General features: G+C 38.2%; 1 protein-coding gene across 4 annotated transcripts in view; it reads right to left on the bottom strand.

Moving 5' to 3' along the window:
* Positions 1-476: 476 nt before the first annotated feature.
* The window catches only part of KCNQ5 (potassium voltage-gated channel subfamily Q member 5), a 284,294-nt gene continuing 263,356 nt past the window's right edge, over positions 477-21,414 (bottom strand). For all 4 annotated transcript variants that reach the window (XM_054062689.1, XM_054062691.1, XM_054062688.1 and 1 more), the window contains 4 exons: positions 15,177-15,285; positions 7,404-7,535; positions 6,419-6,545; positions 477-6,036 (listed from right to left, as the gene is read on the bottom strand). In XM_054062689.1, coding sequence (XP_053918664.1) covers positions 5,095-6,036; positions 6,419-6,545; positions 7,404-7,535; positions 15,177-15,285 — 1,310 coding nt within the window. In that variant the 3' untranslated portion in view covers positions 477-5,094. The remainder of the gene's footprint in view (positions 6,037-6,418; positions 6,546-7,403; positions 7,536-15,176; positions 15,286-21,414) is intronic.

Genomic DNA, 21,414 nt, shown 5'->3' with positions numbered 1-21,414 from the left:
GCAGTATTCAGAGCAACTTCCATGATTCAGCGCAGAGGAAAGGGCTTCACCTAAGCCTCCAGTTACATTGAAGTAGCAGATTGGCATGCCCTTAGGAATCCTGCTTGTTGCACAAGCCCCTCATTGCCAATCCTGAATTAATTCCCTTTTATTTAACAGGGAAGGCAATAATAATATCCAAACTAATTTTCATAGAGATGTTGAAACCTCTTAAGTTAAGAAAACTCAGCTGTAAACAGTTACCAGAAACTGAGTATATCAGAGTAGTTTGTGCACATTTTATTCTAGTAAACATCCTGAGTGGCATTTTGGTCCATTCAATAAAAAATTACAAAACTTCAAAAGGAAGACTGTGAGCAAGGTTAAATTTTTTTTTGCCTGACATGTGCTTACACTATACAATTGTTTATGTAAGGGAAAAAAAAAACAGTGAGCATGGTACTTTTCAAATAATTTTTATTAACAACAATATGGATTCAACTTTGTCAAGAAGTTACAATTAACATTATAATGTACTGGCTAATGTCATTGCAGTGTCAGTGGAAGCAGCCTTCGTGCTTTCTAAGCTTGTTATGAAACGTTTTTTTATCTTTCGAAGAAGTAAAAAATGCTTCCACTAGCAGATTATAATTAATATGTTTAGAATTGTCCTATGTGTGGCCACAGCTGAATGAATAGCCACGTCTGCATCCAGATGAATGCGCAGGAAAATATTACATGCTTCCACTGACGCTGCAGGGGACAATTCTTATTTCAAAAACCAATTAACCTTTTTAGACAGTGACAGCACTTTGTGTGATGTTGTAATCCATTTGAATTAAGTTGATTAACACACTTGAAAAAAAAATGTGAAGCAGAAATATCTGGGGCAAATTCTTTTCTTACCTGTATTTCATCCAAACCTAATGAATACAAAAGGATTGTATGACGTGAGTCAGGATAAAAGTTGGCCCAGAGAGGCAAGTTCATTCCTGGTATAGGTGGGTTCAGTTCCTTTAAGGTCAGTGGAACTGAGCCTGATTATCCCAGTGGAGGCTGAACTTCACCCAGTTGGGCAGCGAATTCATTGAAGTCACTGAAGCCATCCAAGGATGAATTTAGCCTCAGGTGTTTAAACCCTTTTTGCATTCCTTTGCTGTTATATTTTCTTTTCCTGCTTACTCCTGTTTTCTGATTATTCTCCTTTCCTCTGTGCTTTTTAAAAATGTCCCTTCTCTTCTTCCCTTTTTGTGCGTTTTCATTTGTATAGTCAATGTGACATGGGTAAGTTCAGCTAAGTATTAGTTTCCTCAGGAAATAACTGGAATATTACCATTTTCACTTTAAACAGATGCCCAACTAAATAAGGATTTGAATCTGAGCTCCTGATTCAAGAAAAATTCTTGAATTCCATAAAATGAATGAATCCCATAGAATTTTTGCTTGAGTAAGGATTGCAGGTCCCATCCCAGAAATACTACTGTACATCAGATGTTCTACTATACATCAGCAATTCAGTATGATTTGACTCATCACAGAAGAGCAGGTGAATTACTCATCACCATACTATAATGAGAGCAGTCACTCTAAGTAGGATTATCTCAAAAACATATGGAACAACTGTGGGCTCTGCGAATAAAAGTGTATGATCTTTGCAATCTTGAACCCTAGGCTAAAACACTATATTCATATTTAAATAAAAAGTATAGATCATATAAGCCAGGAGCAAATACAAATTTTAAAACAAATAATAATAATAATAATCAAAACTATTCTTTTCAGTTATCTCTTCAATCGGGTACAAGAAACATGCCGATCAGAAAACTGTTACAAATTCCCAAAGCTCTTACTTAAGTTCAAATTCTTTCTTCAACAATCCTCAACTGGACTGTAAATCAGAAAAAAAAGTTTCTCATTTGTCCCTACTCGTGAACAGTTCGTATTAGCTGTCATGAGCTGGACTTTAATAAGCAGCACAGGACAAGACCTGAAAAGCCAGACAGCTCCTTCTTAAGTGAAACCAATGAATAACTGTCGGTCATGACACTGTCTTTGAAGAGAGAGCATAGAAACAGGAAACTCCTCATGAAGAAATATGAGCAAAGCTTATAAAAATCCGAACAAACAATTCTTCTTCTCCAGGATTTCATATATTCACTACTCTTTCTATTTTCTATCAATATTATGTTAAAAAATTACTATATGATAAGACTTGCAGCTACAAAAATAATAATGGTGAGCATGAAAAGAAAAAAAATTAGGATTTTAAACTGCATTTTGAAAAGATATGATCTTCTGGATTTATCAGTACTTTGTAAAGACATTAACATTTTCATACATAATTTATAGAACTCATTCTTTTGTGCACAAAACTGTATTAAATAAATTAACTTAAAATTAGAAGGACTCAAGCATGTCATTTAAGGCAAAAATACCAAGTTTCCATGAGATAAATTTTCAGCAAAACCCAAGGCCCTGTTTCTGTACGGAATCCATACAGGCAGGGCCAATGCTCAGTTCTCTCATTGATGCCTTCCAGGCTCAATGGGGGTGCAACCATCTGCTCATGCGGATGATGGTTTCAGAGTGGAGTCCAATACATGATGCCTTGATTTTTCGATCTTGTCAAGGAGGGGAATTTCATCACTGACATGCCGTTGCCGTGGGCCTGATCTTTTTCTCCTGAGCTGAACCGAAGCACAGGTTTATGTTTAGGCTACCAGGAGGCTTCATATGAAAGGCAAGAAAGGCACCATAAACAGTTAGGAAAAGGGAAAAAAAGCCTAAAAAAAAAAACTTTGTGAGGTTTTAAATTTTGGATAGCACTTTAAACGTATAGATCTGTCTGGATAAATCGCAGACATTCAAATAAGTTAATAGTTAAATTAACTGAGATGTGGGGAAAAAACTATCTATCCTCACAAAACTGCTGTTCTAATCAGGCTTTAGTATGATCAGACTGCACATAAAAGAAAACAGGAAAGGTTGAATGTTGTAAATTATATAGCAAATCTGTGGTGATGAAATTGTGCTTTAGGGTGTCTTTCAGGATTTAACAGCTGAAATTTGCGCTGGCGTAAGCCATGGAACACAGTGTACCATCTGTGGACCCCATATGACTACACAATATATACACTCCGCAGTTTGCCTGTACTTTCACATAATAAGGTTATCATGAAACATCCAGGAATACTTCTGTAAAGGAAATATGGAAGCAGAAATTACAATGGTTTCATAGTAAACAGATCAAGTCCTTCACAATACAATCTACAGCATTTAGCCATGGTTAAGACCGGAGTGATGTTTTTGATGTATATAGTAAGTTCCCAGCAGGTCTGGGCTTTGAGAAAACACTGCCCTGAGTGAGCTGGCACTGGCACCCCCGTACATTTGGTGTTCCTGCTGCTAGAGGGAAGCTGAGCCCAAGTCAGGTTGTCTATAAGCCTGTGGTGCAGGTAGGGTATAAATCTGCGGGGAGGCAACACACAGAAACCTCGTTCAGCTGGGAAGGATGAAAGCCTGTTTAGGTTCTGCAACGGTTCTTCCAGTGGCGCAGCCTTGCTGGGGGTGTGCAGAGAGACACTAACACCACTTCTGCATCTCAGCAGAAGTGAAGTGTAGGTTAGGATAAGAAAAAAAGAGGATGTATCAAGCAGGAATGCTTGGCCTGATGTAGGCTTTGAATTTGAAAGCTCAGGAATTAGGAGGAAGGAGTCTGAAGGTCCTCTCTTGTAAAGTTCACAAGAAATGACTGCAGTTGGGACACAGTCTTGAGCTATAAGAGTGTGACCACTTTCCCCTCTCTCTTCCTCACCTTTTATTAAAAAAGAAAACAAACCAAACCAACCAATCAAATTTCCTCTTGCCTTCAGTTTTTTTTTTTCAGTTAAGGTGGTCTTCCCTACTTCTTTTTCCATTTCTGATTGCCTACATGACTTTTTTTTTTTGTTGTTTTTTTTTTTTTGAAATAACGCTTAGTATCTGTGACTGATGATTGGATTTCATAAAAATAAGTATTTTTGCCTCTTCTCTTATTTTCCGCGGTCATTTTCCTGCCTGCCTATCTAAATCCATATTCTTTTTTTCCCTCCATTGATTGTGTTGTCTTTCTTTCTGCCCTGTTCTATCCTCTTTAGTTTTACTCTGCATTTCAGTTGCTCGTTTTCCCTCCTTTCCCACCCTCATAAAGTGCTGTTATGGTATCAGATTATGAATGTGAGGAAAATTGCCAAGAATTTCCATACAAGGAAATACTGCTTCTATAATAAAGGCAGTGCCTGCTTCCTTCCCTCACCTGCCAAAATGGTTCAGATCCACAAGACAGCTCCTCAATGAGAATGGAAGAAGGAGAGGTTCCCCTGAATTTGTAGTGCAGTGCAGTCACCCAGGTTATCCATTTCTGAGGTCTGCTCTAATCCTTAAAATACAAACTTTTCATTGCAAAATGAAATAACATTCTTGTTATAAAGAACCATGTGATAGTGGTGTGTCAGGTACTTTTGCCACAGTATTAAATCACCAAAAGTTGGATGGGTATTAACATACTGTTAACATATAAAACATACTGTTTTTCCAAGTTAAGAATAACTGTTTACTGATGAGCTCATGTGTGTGTCTTGCAACTGGCAGCCATTTCAATCCTATATTACTGGTTTCCTTGGTACCTTGCTAGCAGCTGTAGATAATTTTTTTTTGTTGTAAACATAAACTATCATCTAAATCAGGACATTATATATATATATATTTAATTAGTTCAGAAGCAAAGTGCTTTAAACCTTACAATTTTTACTTCTGCCCTGTAGAAACGGCACTAGGTCTAAATGCTCAAATTTTTGCTTTTTGATACATCCTGTAGCATTAGCTTTGTAGGCAACTTGTCATTTAAACCTACTGTACTATATAAAGGCTGCTGTACTGTAGGTGTAAATGTGAATGTTAACCATCACTTAAACATGCATTTTCATGCAAGTAGGAGATAGGGGCTCATTCAACTGCTTCTCAGATTCATCCTGATTTTTGTGATTTTATCTTATTAAAAAGGCTTTGAAAACAGTTCATGCTATGATATGTATGACTAGAGGAATGACCCAGCCAATGAAGAAAGCCCACAAGCTGTTATTTGAGTTTGACATGGAGCAGATTGAGTGCTTCTGTACCGTCCCCTGCCTTGCAAAGGCTTTGAGATGATCTTGATATTCCAGTCCTTAGAGAGTCAGCAGAGAGGGTTGTTTCCACTAATGGACGCGAGATGGCTTCAGTAGTCTCTGTTCCTGCCTCTGTCTCCAACTCTTCATCAGTTATAAATAATTTTGACTCCCTCCATTTGGAGTATATGTCTTGGCTACCTCTGGAACCACTGGAGTCACTGCCAGCGATCTGTACATTCAGTTCTTCTGTTGATTGTATAAGGTTTTGTACAGATAAAGATTTTCCTAAATCCATTTGCACCACAGGTTTAACTGAGAGCAAAGATTCCCCTTCTGTATCGAGACCTTTTCTCCACGTGAGATCCTTTGTTGCACTGGGCTGTGCAACTTGTCCATTATCCTTTGATGCAACAAGGCAAGCGGTGACATCGGAAACATTTTCCTGTGTGGTTACAGGAATAATATGAACAGGCTCAGGCTTATTGATATGCTTCACTGCTGAGAAAGGTGGTATTTGTAATGTTGTTGGAGTTGCTGGCTTAGTTGCCGGGTTTATTTGGTTTGATGTATTATTAACTGTTGCAGGTCCATCGTTTGGCACTTGTGTTGCTTGACTATGCATAGCTGGACTAAAAGCATAGTAAGCCTGACTGCTAAATTCATTTGGTGTCAGTATAAGCTGTAGGCCGCGAGGCAGATTGGCACTAGCTGATCTGGATATACATCCACTAATTTGTGCAGAATTAGACAAATCTTTGCTGTCTGATGGACTCTGGTAATCAGAAGTCTGCTCACACTCGAAAGCTGGCATTTGAAAGGAAGCCAAAGTGAGTGCGGATGCAGATCCTTTTCGCAAAACTTGTTGATAAATATCTAAGAGACAGTCCAGTTTTGACTCAATGGATTGTACCTAGAGCAGGAGAGGAAAAGGTTAATTAACATTAATGCCAAGTACTAATTTAAAATATTTGGAACCCCAGCAAAGGGGAAATGCGACTGTTGAAAAGAATACACTGTAACTCTTGAAAAATAAGGTTGATAGAAGCTGTGTAGATTTTTCACAAGCAATGTGATAAAATGGGGGAAAAAAAATAGCAACCTGTGATTTTTCTTTCTTACTTTTCTGTAAATGGAAGACAGTTAAGGTAATACGATTCCTATAAATTTTATTTCACCATGTAAATGAAGCAGATATTAAAAAAAACACCTGTTCAGCCTTTGAAATTGGCAATAAAATACACAAGAGGCATGAACAACAGAGCAAGACAAAGCAACATAGGTAATCACTCTACCTGTTTCTCCACTTTGACTACACGCCCTAACATACTGAGGTCATCGGTTGTCTCATTCTCTACAGGATTCTTTTCTCTGTTTCTTTTATCTGCTGTGATTTGTCCTTTCCCAAGAATTTGGTCAACACTGTAAGAGAAATGAAAAGCTCCAATGATTGTTGAAAACAGTGATGATATGGAAGTGCTTGCTAATCTGTACATTAAAAATTAACATTGTAGTACTTCAGAAAAGCACCTGAGAAAGAAGACAGTTTTATTAAAGAATTAAGGAAAACAGAAGAGTGCTTTTTGAGCATTTGGAGGTTAGCTGACCGTCAGCTTTTCTCTTCTACTGGCACCTACCAGGGGCCACAATTTAGGCATCATCTGGGAGGGTCAGAGTGAGCCTTGCTGAGAGGGTGAGAGGAGGTGACCTCTCCAGCAGCCTGATGGGTTGAGGGGAACAGCTGTACCAGTGCTACCCTCAGGTTCCCCATCCTAATAGGGGCATAGAGTCCTGGGAAGGTTGTCCGTGTGAAGCAGGAATCTCAGCCCTGATGCTGAGATACACATCATACACATGATGCAATGTCAGGGTACTGGGAATGTAAAACATAATATGATCCCTGATCCTGCACATTACCAATAGTTCCAGATTTCTTTTACATGAAAAGAGAATATCTGGGATGGGAGAAAGGCAGTTCTCAATGTTGACCTCATCCTTTTGGCAGCCTCCTGACCTTCTTAATGAATGTACTGTACAAATAGAAGGTTACTTGTTTTATCCTTCAGACTTCCGTTTTCTGGGGACAACTTAGATACGTGTTTTTTTCTTTGTTTTCACCCACAATGTAATTTCTGGCTCAGCTGTGTTCACAGAAAGAGAAGCTGGACTGGAAGAATAGATAGCAATTTGTACTCAAATATAACACAAGGATGTTAAACATTACCAGTGTTCATTATGCAGTGAATGACACAAGAAGATGCAGAAATTCTTATTCCTTACCGTGATTGAAGACTCTTAATCCTGCATAACATGTCTAGATGACCTGCTGAATACTGTTCAATGACATCTTTGACATCATATGGACGAAGTGTTTCCTTAAATTTTCTTTTTGCAACATGAAATTTCATAATTCTGTACGGAAGAAGCATTCCACAGATTAATCTTCAACAGTTGTGAAACAATACAATATACTCCACTGATAAAATCTGACAGCAAATTTTTAAATGGAAGATATTTTCAGTGTACCTACTGCAAGTGAACTTTTCCCTTTACAAAATTGTTTTTATAAGTACAGATGTGTAAGTACAAATGACTTGTAGCTATCCCTTTGAATTGTTATGTAAGAAAGATCAGGTAACACTATTTTAAAGAGCACAGAGCATGTTTAATTTAGTATACCCTTATCTGTCTCTTCTTATGCTGAGTGCCCAATTTGAAAAGTACTGAAGTACATGCTTCACTTGAACCTGGGATTAATCCCAATTGAGTAAGATATCCTGTAAGCTACATTTAGTGCTTAAACTACTTTTGTCCCTGTTAGAGGAAAGATTTTTCTAGCGTCTAGTGTGTTTTGGGTTTTTTTCCTCATTTTAAGTTCTTTCCCTCCATTTTGTAAAAAATAATTAAATTTATGCACCAAATTAAATTTTCTTTTTTTTTCTTCTTTTTTTTTTTTTTTCAATTAACATCCAGGCCTAGGTTTGGTTTTTAATTTATTTTGCCAACATAAGGTTAAACTTTGCAGGCTAAACAGAAGTTTTCATGCTCATTCTGTATTGAAAACTATGGGAATTATTGCTTTATTAGCTTTAGTGATTTTTTTTCCCTTGAATTTTAATGCAGAACAGTAAGTACCAGATAACAGCAAACACCCCAAATTGTTGAATGGAATATATTTTTTATGTGAAACTTGCACAAGTTTCTGTGATGCTTATGTGAATAGATGACGTCCACTGAGTAGCTCTTTTTAGAACGGAAAGCTTGATATTAAATTGCAAATATTAAATAATAGAGAGGACAACTTTGGAAAGTTAATGATAGTGAGCCAATTTGCCACATCAGCTGTTAAAACCTGCAGTTCTCTTTGGTTTACATTAGAACTGTAGAAGAGAGAACCATGGGAGCTGGGAGAAAAAACAAGGGATCAGGTATATTGGCCTTTCTGGTCTGTGTTAAAGAGCTTACAAATCCCAATTAGGGCTAAACTGCTGATGTTTACTATCTATTGAAATGAAAAATGCAGAGACAATAAATTGGCATCCTATGCCAAATCCCAGTATTTCATGTTAATGTATTCCCTCCATATGTCTATGGCAGCTGTAAGACAATGAATAATAATAAAACCCAAAACATGGCTCTCACTCCGTGACAAAAATAGGTTAGTGGTGTTTTAGTGGAATTTAGAAATTCCATACTTATTATAGTTAGTATAGACGTTATGATAATAGATATGTAGAGTCAGATTAAATATATATATTGATCCTCTACTGTTTCCTGTACTATACATAAATGTTCTTCCAAATAATGTCAGCCTTCTCCCACAGCGCTTAGGTTGCTAATATTTCCTTTTAAAAATGAGGTTTCTTGTCACCGGTGTACAGCTTGAAGTATGATTCTGATTATAGAAATTAAAAATGGAAAAGGCCTGTTAGGAGTAGTGCATCACCCTGACAGTTCAGGACTGATCTCCATGCAGTTTTAAACATGTCAGATGGTGCACTTTCCTCTTTTACGTTGCCAACCAGTTCCACAGGCTGATGGCTTTCGGCGTCTTTTGTAACCTGAAGGCCTCTGAAGCTGGGATGCAGATTTTTTTTTCGCTTTTAGCTGTCAAATGATGCCAAGATATTCTGTTCTTAATAGCAGCACAGACAATCTTGTGGAATCTAGTTCTTTATTCAGGTTACAAAGAATAAAGGATGTAGCTGACATACAAGAAAGTATAATTTTTTTTTGTTATTATTCTCTCTGTTTGAAGGTCACAATTTTTTTACTTCACATTCTTGATAAGGTAAAAACATGAAACTCGCTTAGAAAAGCTGAGCGAAAGGATTACTGGCATAATTGAAGACAACTGAACTTACCACAACTGGGTGATTTTACAAGAGAAAAGACAGAAGACTAATTTTTAATAACAGCCATAGAAGCTTTTAATCAACATGCACAAAAGTCTTAATTTCTGCTTTGCAGTTTTATTATAGTTTTTTTTTTGTTACCAAGGCAGTTTGTTCATAATGTTCAGAAGTCAAACAGGATGAAAAGCATCACAGCTATATGAATGATGTTCAACTGTACTATTTCTCGTTTAGGTATTAGCTCTGTGTCACCATCTTAATTAACTTCAGCAGGGTTTGGAACAGATCCATATTGCTTAAATATATATAATTTTACAAAAACTGTGAAAAAAAAAAAGAATGGTTATAAAAGAGTGGAGTTTTAAAAGACCACAAGTTAATTAAGAAACAAAACCCCTGAATTCTTGCATTGATGGAGCCTAGCAACTGCTTTGCAGTTATTAAATATAGTTATTTATCCAAAATTATTTACTATTATTACAACTACATTGAGCATATTGAAAATAGTGAACAAAAAAACCCTTTGAGCCTCCTTCATTTGTGCTTCTAGAATAAAAAATTGCCTATTCTGGCGTATTCTTCTGGGATAAAAATGAAGGGTTCGGTTTTGCGGGCACAGGTGCATAACCTACCCATACGAAAAAGGGGGAGTGAGCTCAAGGTGATTCATACCACAAGTATCTGAAGCACCAGCCCTAAACACAAAAGGAGGAAAATAGCAAACAGACTACAGTTGGGTCCGTCTTTTCTGGCTATACCACAAGGGGGCAAACAAGACTCATCATAAACTAGCTCGAGTCACCGCTGGCAAGACTCTGCCGCTGGTACTGACCAAGCAGCAAGAATTAACTCAAAAGAACAAAGCGTGTAGTCCTCATGATTTTTTTTTTATAAAGATTATTTGTATTTTAAATCACTAAAGTACCCTATTTCAATAATACACCCAGGGGAGAGCAGAAAAAAGTCTTTTGTGTTCAGTTAGAACGATATATCAGCATATTTTGTCTATGGTTAATGTCTAAACCACAGGTATCGCTAATCTATACAGGTCTTGGTAATTTGTGGAAAGTTATAGGTCCAGTACCAACTTTTGTCTTATTGACCCTTAGTGACCAAAACCAGCATGCATTTTATTTAGCTGTTGTCAAATGCCAGATGAGCACTGATCTAGAATTACGGTGGTTTTTGAACCTGCAGGGTGTGTATATTTCCTGGCATTTGTTGTATTTTATTTTCCATTCATGTTGCCCCTTCCAGTACTGAAAACCTTTCTGCTTGTCACTAGTGCACTTTACTGAGACTGGTACTGAGTCAGAACATCTCTAATCCTTTCTACAGCATTGTTGTATTCATGTCATTTTTTTAAACCTTGTCTGTCTTGTCACTATCTTAGGAAGCAGAGCTTTGTCCTACTGGGATTCAGGTAAATTTACACGTGGTTCCTGCCTGAAGGATAAAAAGGCAGGTAAATTGTTTTGCCCATAGCTAGATGAGATGCCCACAAGTTGTTTGCTTGCTTACTACACCAGGAAAGCAGATGCACACAGCTCAGGTTGTGCTGGTTCCTCCATCTCTCTACCTTTAACATGCCAAATAACCTTTCTTCCTGGTAAACCGCAATGTGCAGAAGAGGTCAGCATCCAATATAGAGAGGGCAACAGACAAAGGTGGTTGAGAGATAGTTCTACATGTGGGATGAGTTGCCTCCTTTCTTGGGTCTTGACCTAACCTACCACTTAGGAGACAGAGACATTGTTTTCTCTTAAGCACAGTTCTGTTGTAGCCAAAGACACATCTAAGAGCCTTGCCTAGACTCTGAAGACCACCTGCACAGAAAATAGATAATGTGTTTGGGTTTACAAGAAACTGAGGATTCTGAAATGCCATCATTGGACAAATTCATAATGGTTGCTAAAAATACATTTTAAAGGTGTGGCAGAAAAATTTCAAAGAATGAACGTAAATGGTATATTATATTTTCCCTCTTTGGCTATTAAATATGTATGACCATTCAACTATATGCCTTATCAGCTCGAGAATTCTCAAATTTCATTACATTTAGTGACATTTATTATTTCTTATTAACAACAAATGAAAACATATCTATGCAATCACTAGAATTAAAGAAAGAAAAGACCTCTTAGGTCAGCAAGTTCATCTTCCTGCCTTTGCAGTTATTTCCTATTGCATTTTATTTATGCTTCTCAAATCTAATTTTGTATTCCATAAATAGTAAAATAATTTCATCATTTCCATTGTGAAGAGTATTACAGAATTTAGTGTCTCTTGCTATGAAAAATGATCAGAGATATTGCAATATATAGAAACAAGGTATCTTCATCTTCTTTTCAGTCTCTTTTATATACATTCATCATTGTCAACTAACAGTGCTGGTAAATGCAATGTTTTTTGTTAGTTTCCAGGAACACTGCAGGATATTAATGGCTTTTTGTTCACAACAAGACTAGCGCTTGTTGAGTAGTGCTACAAAAACCTGCTGGCACAAAAGGCTCTGTGTACCGCTAGCAAGAATTTCTTTGTGCACTGCTCTGATCCCAGCCGGAGGCTGCGGAGGAGCAGGACTGACCCTGTCTTGGCCCAAAGCATGCTATGGAGCATGCCACATTGCAGCAAGCTACCCATCTGTTCCCTACTTCAGTATTGTGCAAATGCATTGAAGAGTTTTCCTTACTTTCTTCACTGCCTCAGTCGGTCTTTCCTAATGGAGACTTTGTAGTAAGGGAGGTGGAGGGGGCAGCACAGCCCTTGGCTGTGAAAGACTCAGCTTGAGGGGCTTTGAGGGGAGGGTGACAGCTTGACATGTTACCAGACAGCTCTGCCCAGTGGGTCTTCAGTAGGACTGATTGGGAGTTCTATTTTGGGAAAGGGACAATGTGTTAAGAAATGGAAGTGGTTTTCAGGAAAGAACTATTTTCTCCACCTCTTGTTCTGACTATTTCAAAATGAAAATTTGGGTGTGTTTGTTTAAAATCAAAAAGTTGTTTGGAAGAACGAGGTAGCCCTGGGAAAGATGTAAATAAGCAAGGTCAAAAACTGGAGCAGTGCACTTGGAAATAGCCAAAATAAAAGATGATAACTAACCCAGTTTTTGTGTTTTGGTATTCCAAAGCTGCTTAACCTGAGAGTAACCAGAATATCCTAGGCTCCTTTGACAGAAAAACAGGTTAGTTCTTTCTAATTCCAAAACTGAGAGAGGCTCTACCTCTGTAAACCCACAGGCATGAATTAATTTTACCAATTTCATTTTCTCTCCAAAACAAAAGGACCATTTGTATCATTGTAAAACAATTTGTACCCAGATCTGAGCAGGAAAAAATACTCTTCTTTATTGTAGTTTTTCAAGGTGATGTAGCCAGAATGGATTCAGCTGTGTATGCTTACATTTAAGGTCTTTTGAAAGTGTCTCATGAAGCTATTCAAGTAGCTTCTGTCTTCATCTGCTCCTGTATACCAGCATGAAAAGAAAACCAGCCTCCACCCTCCCCCACTGCCTTTGCAATTCAAAGCTGTTGCTAAAAACAAACTTCAAAATGAGGCACAAAGTTTCCATATAGGCAGATGTTATCATCTTGAAATTCTACAGTTACTACATAGTGTCTCAGATCCTTCTTCAGATGTTTGCATAGATCCCGGTGTAGCCGGGTAACAGATACTCTGAATAATCAGAAAGAGGAGTATCAGCTACCTGATGAACTGAATTATCAGTCTCTTGATTTTGAGAGATTAAGGTATAGCATTTAATGAAAGTCTGAAGATCATTGTGCATTACTGCATTACAGATCTCAAACAAAGGTACGTTTCTGAAGCAAGATGTATGAGCTGCTTGTAATCTATTGAAACACTAACATTTGCAGGGAGAGGTGGGAGAGATTTGTGGCTAATTGATAGCAAGCGGAGATGCAGAATTCTTATTCTCAACCTCAGTGGTGAAATGAGTTGTTCTTTGATTAGCCAAGTGCACAGAGAAAAAGTTGGAGATAGTCTAAAAAGTTGACTCTTATCCGCTAAATAGTGCATATCTGAAACAAACGGATTGTTGCATCTTTGTTCTTATCAGAACATTTCTGTGGGTAACACTGTGCAGAAAGATTGCCAATGAGATCCTTCGCATTTCGGGACTTTGCATTTGAGCTAATAATTACCGAGAAAATCAAGCAAAGATGTAGGTGATGCACTGAACGATCCAGCGGTGCCTATGAATTTAGTAGTAAAATGTTAAGAGGATCTTAAAGAATTTGGTCAGTATTAGGAATGAGATGACCACCGGCATGACTTGCCGATACAGTGGGAAGCTGCACTTGTAGCCAAGTGTCAACCAGTCTGTTTGAAATGCAACAACACAGACAAAGATCTTTGGCACCAGAGCCACCAAATTATGCTGATTGTTCCTAATTTGAGCATTTTCCTTTTGAAAGAGTCGGTCTGCTTTGTAGGTGGGTGTCCACTGTGTAGACAGATTTCAGTCACCTGCTGAAACTGTGTTGGCAAGGGACGCTGCTCAGCGGTGACATTTGAGTTGCCAGTTGCAGTGGCGGTGGACACGGACCTGGTATCTGACACGTCCCATGAGGTCATTTCCAAGCCGGTTGGAAAAATGGTTGGAACAGATGTCTGCAAGTGATCTGACAAGCTGTCTGTGCTAGCAGAAAAGTACTAGAAACAGACTTGCTCGTTATCTGTCTTCATTGGCAATCAGTGGAAAAAGAGGAAGGAAATACAAGTAGCCCCTGGGTTATCACTTCATGAAATTATTTGATAAAGAGCTTAAATTCTTCCTTCCCATGGTGCTGAGAAAACTCATGCGAGAGTCTCCTTGCAGGAAAACATTGTCTCTTGTAGAGTTTTGCAGAAAACCACTGTGGCTGCTGCCTGCCTGTGAGACGTGCTGGCTGCTGATGTGATCGCGATGCAGAGCTGAGTGACCCTCAGCAATAACCTTGGGTTTGCTGTTAGCAGAGAGGGAATGCCTGAGCTCTCCTTGCTCGGTAATTTGCTCTTTATGGTGGGGATTTTGCCTGTCAGGATTTGCACTTCAAAATATTCAGCAAGATGAAGAGCCTTGGCAGTCTCAGGAGGGTTAATGCTAAGTTTAGGCTTTCAATACAAGTAATTTTATAAGTTTCAGTGTAGTTTGCTACTTTCTTGGAAAATAAGGAGACTGTTAGTTTTAAATTATGGGGGGTTATATTTAGTGGCAGCCAAGATTTTGCACAATTGAAGGAATGTAATTATTCTGCTGTTACCAGAAGAAAGTTGTAATAAAAGTCACATGACAGTTTCAGGAATATGGAAATGCAATAAAACCCTAAACTTTTAAAGGAAATAACTTTTTCAGGCAAGGTGATACACATTCAGTAAGACTACATAAAACTGGATTACAGTATTTTGGATTACAGAAAATATAGTGGGAACCAGCACTCATTACTCTCTTTTTCTTCTGAGTCCAATAATTTTTTTGACATTGAAAAGCTGGAAACAGAACAGATTAAATATTTGACTTATAAGTAAAACACTGATGAAAAGGAAGCATAAATAAACTATATTAGCATTAGTTATGTAACAAACATAGCCAGGTAATAAGTTCAACTACCTACCAGTTTATTAATTGACATACAGCTAATTAGTATGTTAATTAAAGAAATCTCAGATATTTATTCATTCCGTATTTTTTACTCACCTGATTGCTCTGATGACAGTTTTAAGAGCAGGGGTGAGATCTTCTACTGACACATCACACTGGCACCCTTTATCATCATAAACATCATCTGTTCCAAGACTGGTGTCAGCTGCAAAATACAAGAGCAGACTAAACAAGACACATTTAAAAATCTCCTGCTTAGTGTTTTCTAACCCTGCACAGTGGTTCTGGAAAAATAAAGACTACAAATCAAATAAGACAGAGCTTCATCAGTTTACAAACTATACAATGCAGTTGTCTGTGTCTCTGCTTGTGTCATAAAAGGCCTTGGTAGTCCCTGCTGTAAACAGCAGAAGTTAGAAAGGAAGAAAACCCTGCTATTTTTTCAAACAAATTAATAGCTTAGTACCAGTAGGTCTATTACTTATGTCTCACTGTTTTTCATCACACTGTCTTAAGGGAAAGCAGTGAGCTAACAGATGTAAAGGCAGAATCAAAAGATGCTGAAGTTATATTAAAAGGTTATTTTTCTACCACTACCTGACATGGAAGGCAAAGGAGAAGATCCATTTCATTTACTAAGGAGGCTGCGGAATGATCCAACATTTTATTACTGGTGAAAATAAATGAGGTACCTTTTTGTCAGAAATTGAGAATGATATCCAGTATGGAACCCATTGCCACCTTAAACCTCAGCTATTTTGCAACCTTCCTCTGCAACAGGAGGTTAAGCCAAGTTACTGTATTTATTTGCATGAAAAAAATGTATCCTCTACACTTTTCTAACACTGCCTCTGCAGAATTACCATTTCAGAACTAACTAGAAATCATGGAAGTGCCCAGTGTACCTCAACACACAAGAAAACAGGGACTGATGCATGACAAAGAAGTTCAACAAACTAAAACGCACTGGAGTGGGAACAGAGTAAGGAGGGCAAGGTCAGTGAATGCCCCCAGGTTGTATATGTCTCAAAGGCACATGAAATACAGGAAATTTGTCTTGAGAGTAGATGGTTTTTCCTCCCAAACCCTCTCTCTTCACCTGCATCAACTTCAAGCAAATAGGTTGATGTATTTCAACATGTAAGTGTCTCGGATTCAGAAACAAGAGAGTGTAAAATCAAATAGTGACATATGAAACAGAGAAAAATGGATGGGATTCAATTATCCTTAATAATGGAGGAGATTTCTTCCCAGTCATATTGCCCCTACCTACATTCATGCTGCTGTTTAAAACATAAGCTTTTATTCATCCAGAAACACTGCAAGTAAATCATTTCAGGGGCTTCTGTTATAAGCAAATTTGAAGAACAATAAGACACAAATGATTGCAGGACGTTTTTTTTCAAGTTAATTTTCCACAAAGACTGTAAATTAAAGGATATTCTTTGTCATTCAGAAGTGCCTTGAAATTTCATGGCACCTCTTAAATAAAATAGGAATGCTATTTTAGAATAAACAATATGGTACTAGGCTGCATCTTCAGGAACTGGTATTGCTGCATTGTTGTCTTCACAGATTTGATATTTGCCCATAATGATTTATTTTGACGACTCTGGCTAGTTTATTATTCTCAAGAATATATTTTCTTTTTTGACTGTTGCTGAACTAGAACATGCATGAGGAACATCTGCTGTAGATTTGAAGAGCAGGAGGTTTTATCTTTGACAGATCAACTTTATATAGAAAGAAAGATGGTTTATAGCCAAGTCAGTAATGTCTTCAAGAACACAATTCAAGGAAACAATTAAAAGCCACCTTAAAAAAATTTCAATGTAAAAGTGAAATTTTCTTACAAACTTTGAAATCCCCCATCCACAAGCTTTGCTACTGACTTGGCTTATCTTATAGATAAAATAGAGATGTCTCTCCACCTATCCTATTTAACTAAGATTTGGATCCCTACCCAAAAATGTAATTAGCTAAAATAAAATATGTAATTAGTTTGATAGGTATATGAACTACCTAAAGCTCTATTTCTGAAGATGCTAAGTATTTCACAACATTGACCTTCCAGGTGTCATGTCTGATCAAACTCTCTGGTTACTTCTGAAATCTCCCAGCTCATTTCTAGGTACCACACTAAACTCAGAGCTTTTTATGCTATTGGTTTTGCCAGTGGCTCTCTAAGGTTAGAATCTACTCAGTTATGTCAGTGTAAATTAGGAATAATTCTGCTAAGGTCACAGGATCTACAGCCATGTAACCCCAGTGAAACAGGAGACTCCAGCTTGAAAGTTTATAACAAACATGTTTCTAGAGGGCTCTCTGACTCGATAGAGTTCTTGAGTCCTTTGCCCTGTACAGTATCATGAATAAAAGGGCTTCCTTAACACAGTATGTCCTTGCAGAATAATTTTGAGAACAGTGTGGTGCAATTATTGTATTCCATGTTGCTCACATGTGGAAACAAGAATCAGCAAAATCTTTACAGAGATGCTGGAAAACTCTTCCAAATTTAAGCTAGCTTTAAGAAGAGATGCCGCTCCTAATAAATCACCTCCTTTTTTTTTCTTTGTGATATTCCCACTGACATGAGGTTCCTTCATTATGGCAGGCACTTGGTACCACATGTCAATAAAACTTGTGAAAAGCTATAAACCTTGTTTGATTTGTATGGGAAACATTCATGTTTCTTTATAATACTGAACAGACTTGGGAAAAAAGTTTGGGAAATGCAGAGTAACAAGTCGGAAAAAAACAAATTCCAGCTCAAAAACCCACTGAAATCGAAGTTCACATTCTGATGAATTTTTCCAGTAAAAGCTCATGTTATGTGAGACATAGTTATGAGGTGAGATGTACTTGTATCACTTCTGTCCCTCTCGAGTTCACCCTTGAGGTCAGGGCTGTGTTGGGGCCAGTTTGGCTGCTTCAGCAGCTCCTGCTGTTAAATCCCTGCCAGTTCCCAGACAGGGTTAAGCTACGGCCTCTGACGCGCTCCCCACACTGCTGCCTCTTTACAGAGAAAGCCCTCCCCATTCTTAATGGATCAGGTAGACCCTCTGGTGCTGGCTCATGCCTAGCCCGGCACACATCTCCTTCTTCGTTCTTCCCTGTAGTCCTCACATACATCTCCTGCTCTTCATTGGGACGGCTGCACGTGGTCCAGGCATGCTCTACAAGGAACCTTAGGCAGCAGCTGCTCTGCATGAACTTGGCTGCTCTACCAGGTCTTCGTAGGGCTAGCACTGCTCCTTCTTTCTCTCTAGAGCCTCTGCCACCAGCTAAACAGGCCTTGCGAGACTGTTGCCTGAGCAGCTCACAAATCCAGTCTCGGTGGTGGCCAAAGTGTCTCCCAATAAAGATGTATACATACCACTGCAAGTCTCCTTAAGAAGACAATCCAGAAACCATTAATCTTTTCTCATACCGGCATCTTAACAATTTGGAATATGTTTTGATCGTAAACGTCAATCTGGAAAGTATTTCTTTCACAACTGATGAGGCATCCACCATTATCTTGTGATCTTTGACATTATTTACTTTGGGCTAAAGTCTCGTCTTTGCCATTTTTTAATTTCTTCCTCTCTCTTCCTTAAGAACAGTCTTTGATTCAATCATACAGCAAATAAGCAATTGCCAAGAAATACAAAAGAGGCATTAAAATAATCTTCATATTACCCTGCTTGTCGTTGCATTTAAGCATTCTTCACGCAAACTCCAGCCATTTATGATCATGTCAAAGGAATGGGCTAAAAATTACACTGTTCTGAAACATTATATGTCACCAACAGAAAATTTACACTTTTGGAACTGCATTTCATATGGCTCTGTGGAAAAGTTATGCGTAAGGCTTGATTTATTATTCCTGTGAATATCATTTGCCCTTTCTTAGAAGTGTTTTCTGTTGTTTAATAACATTCTTTGGTGTTGGGAAAATTGTGACACTACTCTGATCACCCTCATAGCTCCACGCTTTCAATGTCAGTAACATTCAAGTAATGAAGTGCCTATTGAACAGAATCAAAAAGATATTGTACTTTTAAATTTGTTTTCTAGGAACCATCATAAGCTGGCAACGACAAGCCAGCATTTGTAAGTGTATGTGCCAAAACCATGAATAGTCCTGTGGAAGTGCTCCTAACAGTGATCGGTCTGGTGATCCCAACATAGACTCTTTGACGTGTTTTTTGGAAGCCATCAGAAGATCTTAGATCCTACTGTGTCTGTGTAGGAGGTAGTTAGGGTTCCTCATGTGGGTGATGTAAATAATTCTGCTGAGGCTGAGTACCTACCTTATGGACATGGCAAAACCTAAATAGGTTCCTGAACTTGATAGTCTGCATATGACCCTCAATTATTCATGATACAGCAGAGTGTTGTGTCAATTTGACAATAAAAGGAACGATTTGGAAAAAAGTCTGACTGAATTTTCATTATGCCTTATTATTTCAAGGTAAAAAAATGGATGGTGGCCTGATTTTCACAGATACTCAGTTATGGCACATCATAGGTTATAACCATCATTCAAAATCCAGAGTTCAACTTGGGAATTGAAAATCAAGCAACCCATGATGCAGCTCCACAGCCTGCTCTGCATTCTGTTCGGCAGTTCCATCCAATCGCAGAGCTGCTCTGGCTGCGCAGGGCAGCAGTGCAGGGCACCCCAACATCTCCAAACTCATTCTCTGTATGAAGAGCCAGAAAGAAAATGAGTGGGTAATACAGTGCATGTAATTTCTAGGCAAGTAAAGTTAGACTTAAATTCAAAGTTTTGGAGGACAGAGTGTCCCATCACATGGTGTGCAGCCCTGTGGAAGGCACAGATGCATAGCTTTGCTGCAGGAGGGTTGCCCAGGAAGCTGCTTCAGCATTAAACTTCTAACTGCCTTACTGTTAAATGGCTACTGAGTTCAGGTGATCCCTCTTGTTCAAGATGCAGTGCTGGCAGCTTAATACTCTTAATTATTCTGTTCTTTCAGAAGTGGTGTAGAGCCTGTGTTATGCTGCTGTAGATAATGCCTAAGTTGTCCACAAGGGAGGTGCATTTCACTCAGCTTTACACAAGCTTTGAAGTATCTTTTTCACCCTGAGCATTTGCTGTGGAGAATTAGGGATTCAGCCCGTATTCTCTAAAAAACTGAGATATCCTGCACGTATTTTATAGTGTTTCCACAAATGCCATAATGCACGGAATGTTACACAAAATCTCAGTAATATTTTTCCCCCAAAAATTATTCCAAGTACAAACTTCTTCATATTTTATACAATTCATGCAATTTCCCTTTATAAAAATAAAATGTGTCTCAGCCTAATGCCGTTGTTTAAATTTGTTTCATGAAACTTCTCGCCTCTTTACAAGCTCTCTTTACTTTCCTGTTTGTTGAACCATGAATACAAATTCCCTTCATCACCCCTAGAAATGATTTTCTTTCAAATTTTCCCTTACTTTAAACCATCAACAAACTAACTCTCTTTCACTAAAGAGTTCACATAAATAATTTTACCATTATTGCTTGCTAAGTTCCATAGGAAAAATAACTGAAAAAAGCAGCGTCAGTAGGGATGGAACTTAATCGCATTCTTAATGATAAGAATGCCCAAAGCACCCTTGAAGACAGAAAGGCAGCAGCCTATGTTTACATGCTCTCCAGAGCAGAGGCCAGAAAAAGGAAGCCCAAGGGAGTGAATCATGTATTTATCTCCTTGATCTCTGAATAAAAAAGAAGAAAATACTTTCTTCCCATCATAACGGCAAGAAGGAGGCAAGAGAAGTAAACTTCCATAATGTACTCTTCACGTTAGGTGCTTGGTATTTGTCTAGGAAAAGTCACCAAAAATCCCTGGTGGTACACAATAGTATTCAAGTGGCAAAATTAAGAAGGAGGGAATAGGGATTACAACATTTCAAAACATTATTTACAGGGAGTTTTTAGGAAATGGCTGCTATTTTCATGTTGGAAAAGCAGTTTCTCCAGAAAGGAAGAAAACTGGTGCCTCCTGGAAGGAGGAGTGCTTCTGCATGAGCTTGTAGGAATTTCCTTTCCCTTCTGCATGACCTGAACCCCTACCCCGTGGAAAGTACCTGTGAGGGATGCAGTAGTGCTAGATGTGTGGCCCATTACTTTCGCCCTCGTCTTTCTCCTGAAACAGTCAAAACTTCCCAGATGGGGAAGAGGACACCAGAATGGGAATTTGGTAGCTGCAGTGCAGTATGAAGCAGAAGAATATCCCTATCAACATTTTATATATGAAAGCATTTCATATATGAAAGCATTTCTAAAAAAGCTCAGATTTGGCCAAAGTGGATGACAGGATTGTTGGAAGGTTTTTT

The sequence above is a fragment of the Cuculus canorus genome, chromosome 3 (assembly GCF_017976375.1).
Source record: "Cuculus canorus isolate bCucCan1 chromosome 3, bCucCan1.pri, whole genome shotgun sequence".
Classification (NCBI taxonomy): Eukaryota; Metazoa; Chordata; class Aves; order Cuculiformes; family Cuculidae; genus Cuculus; species Cuculus canorus.
This window is presented reverse-complemented; position numbering and strand designations above follow the sequence as displayed.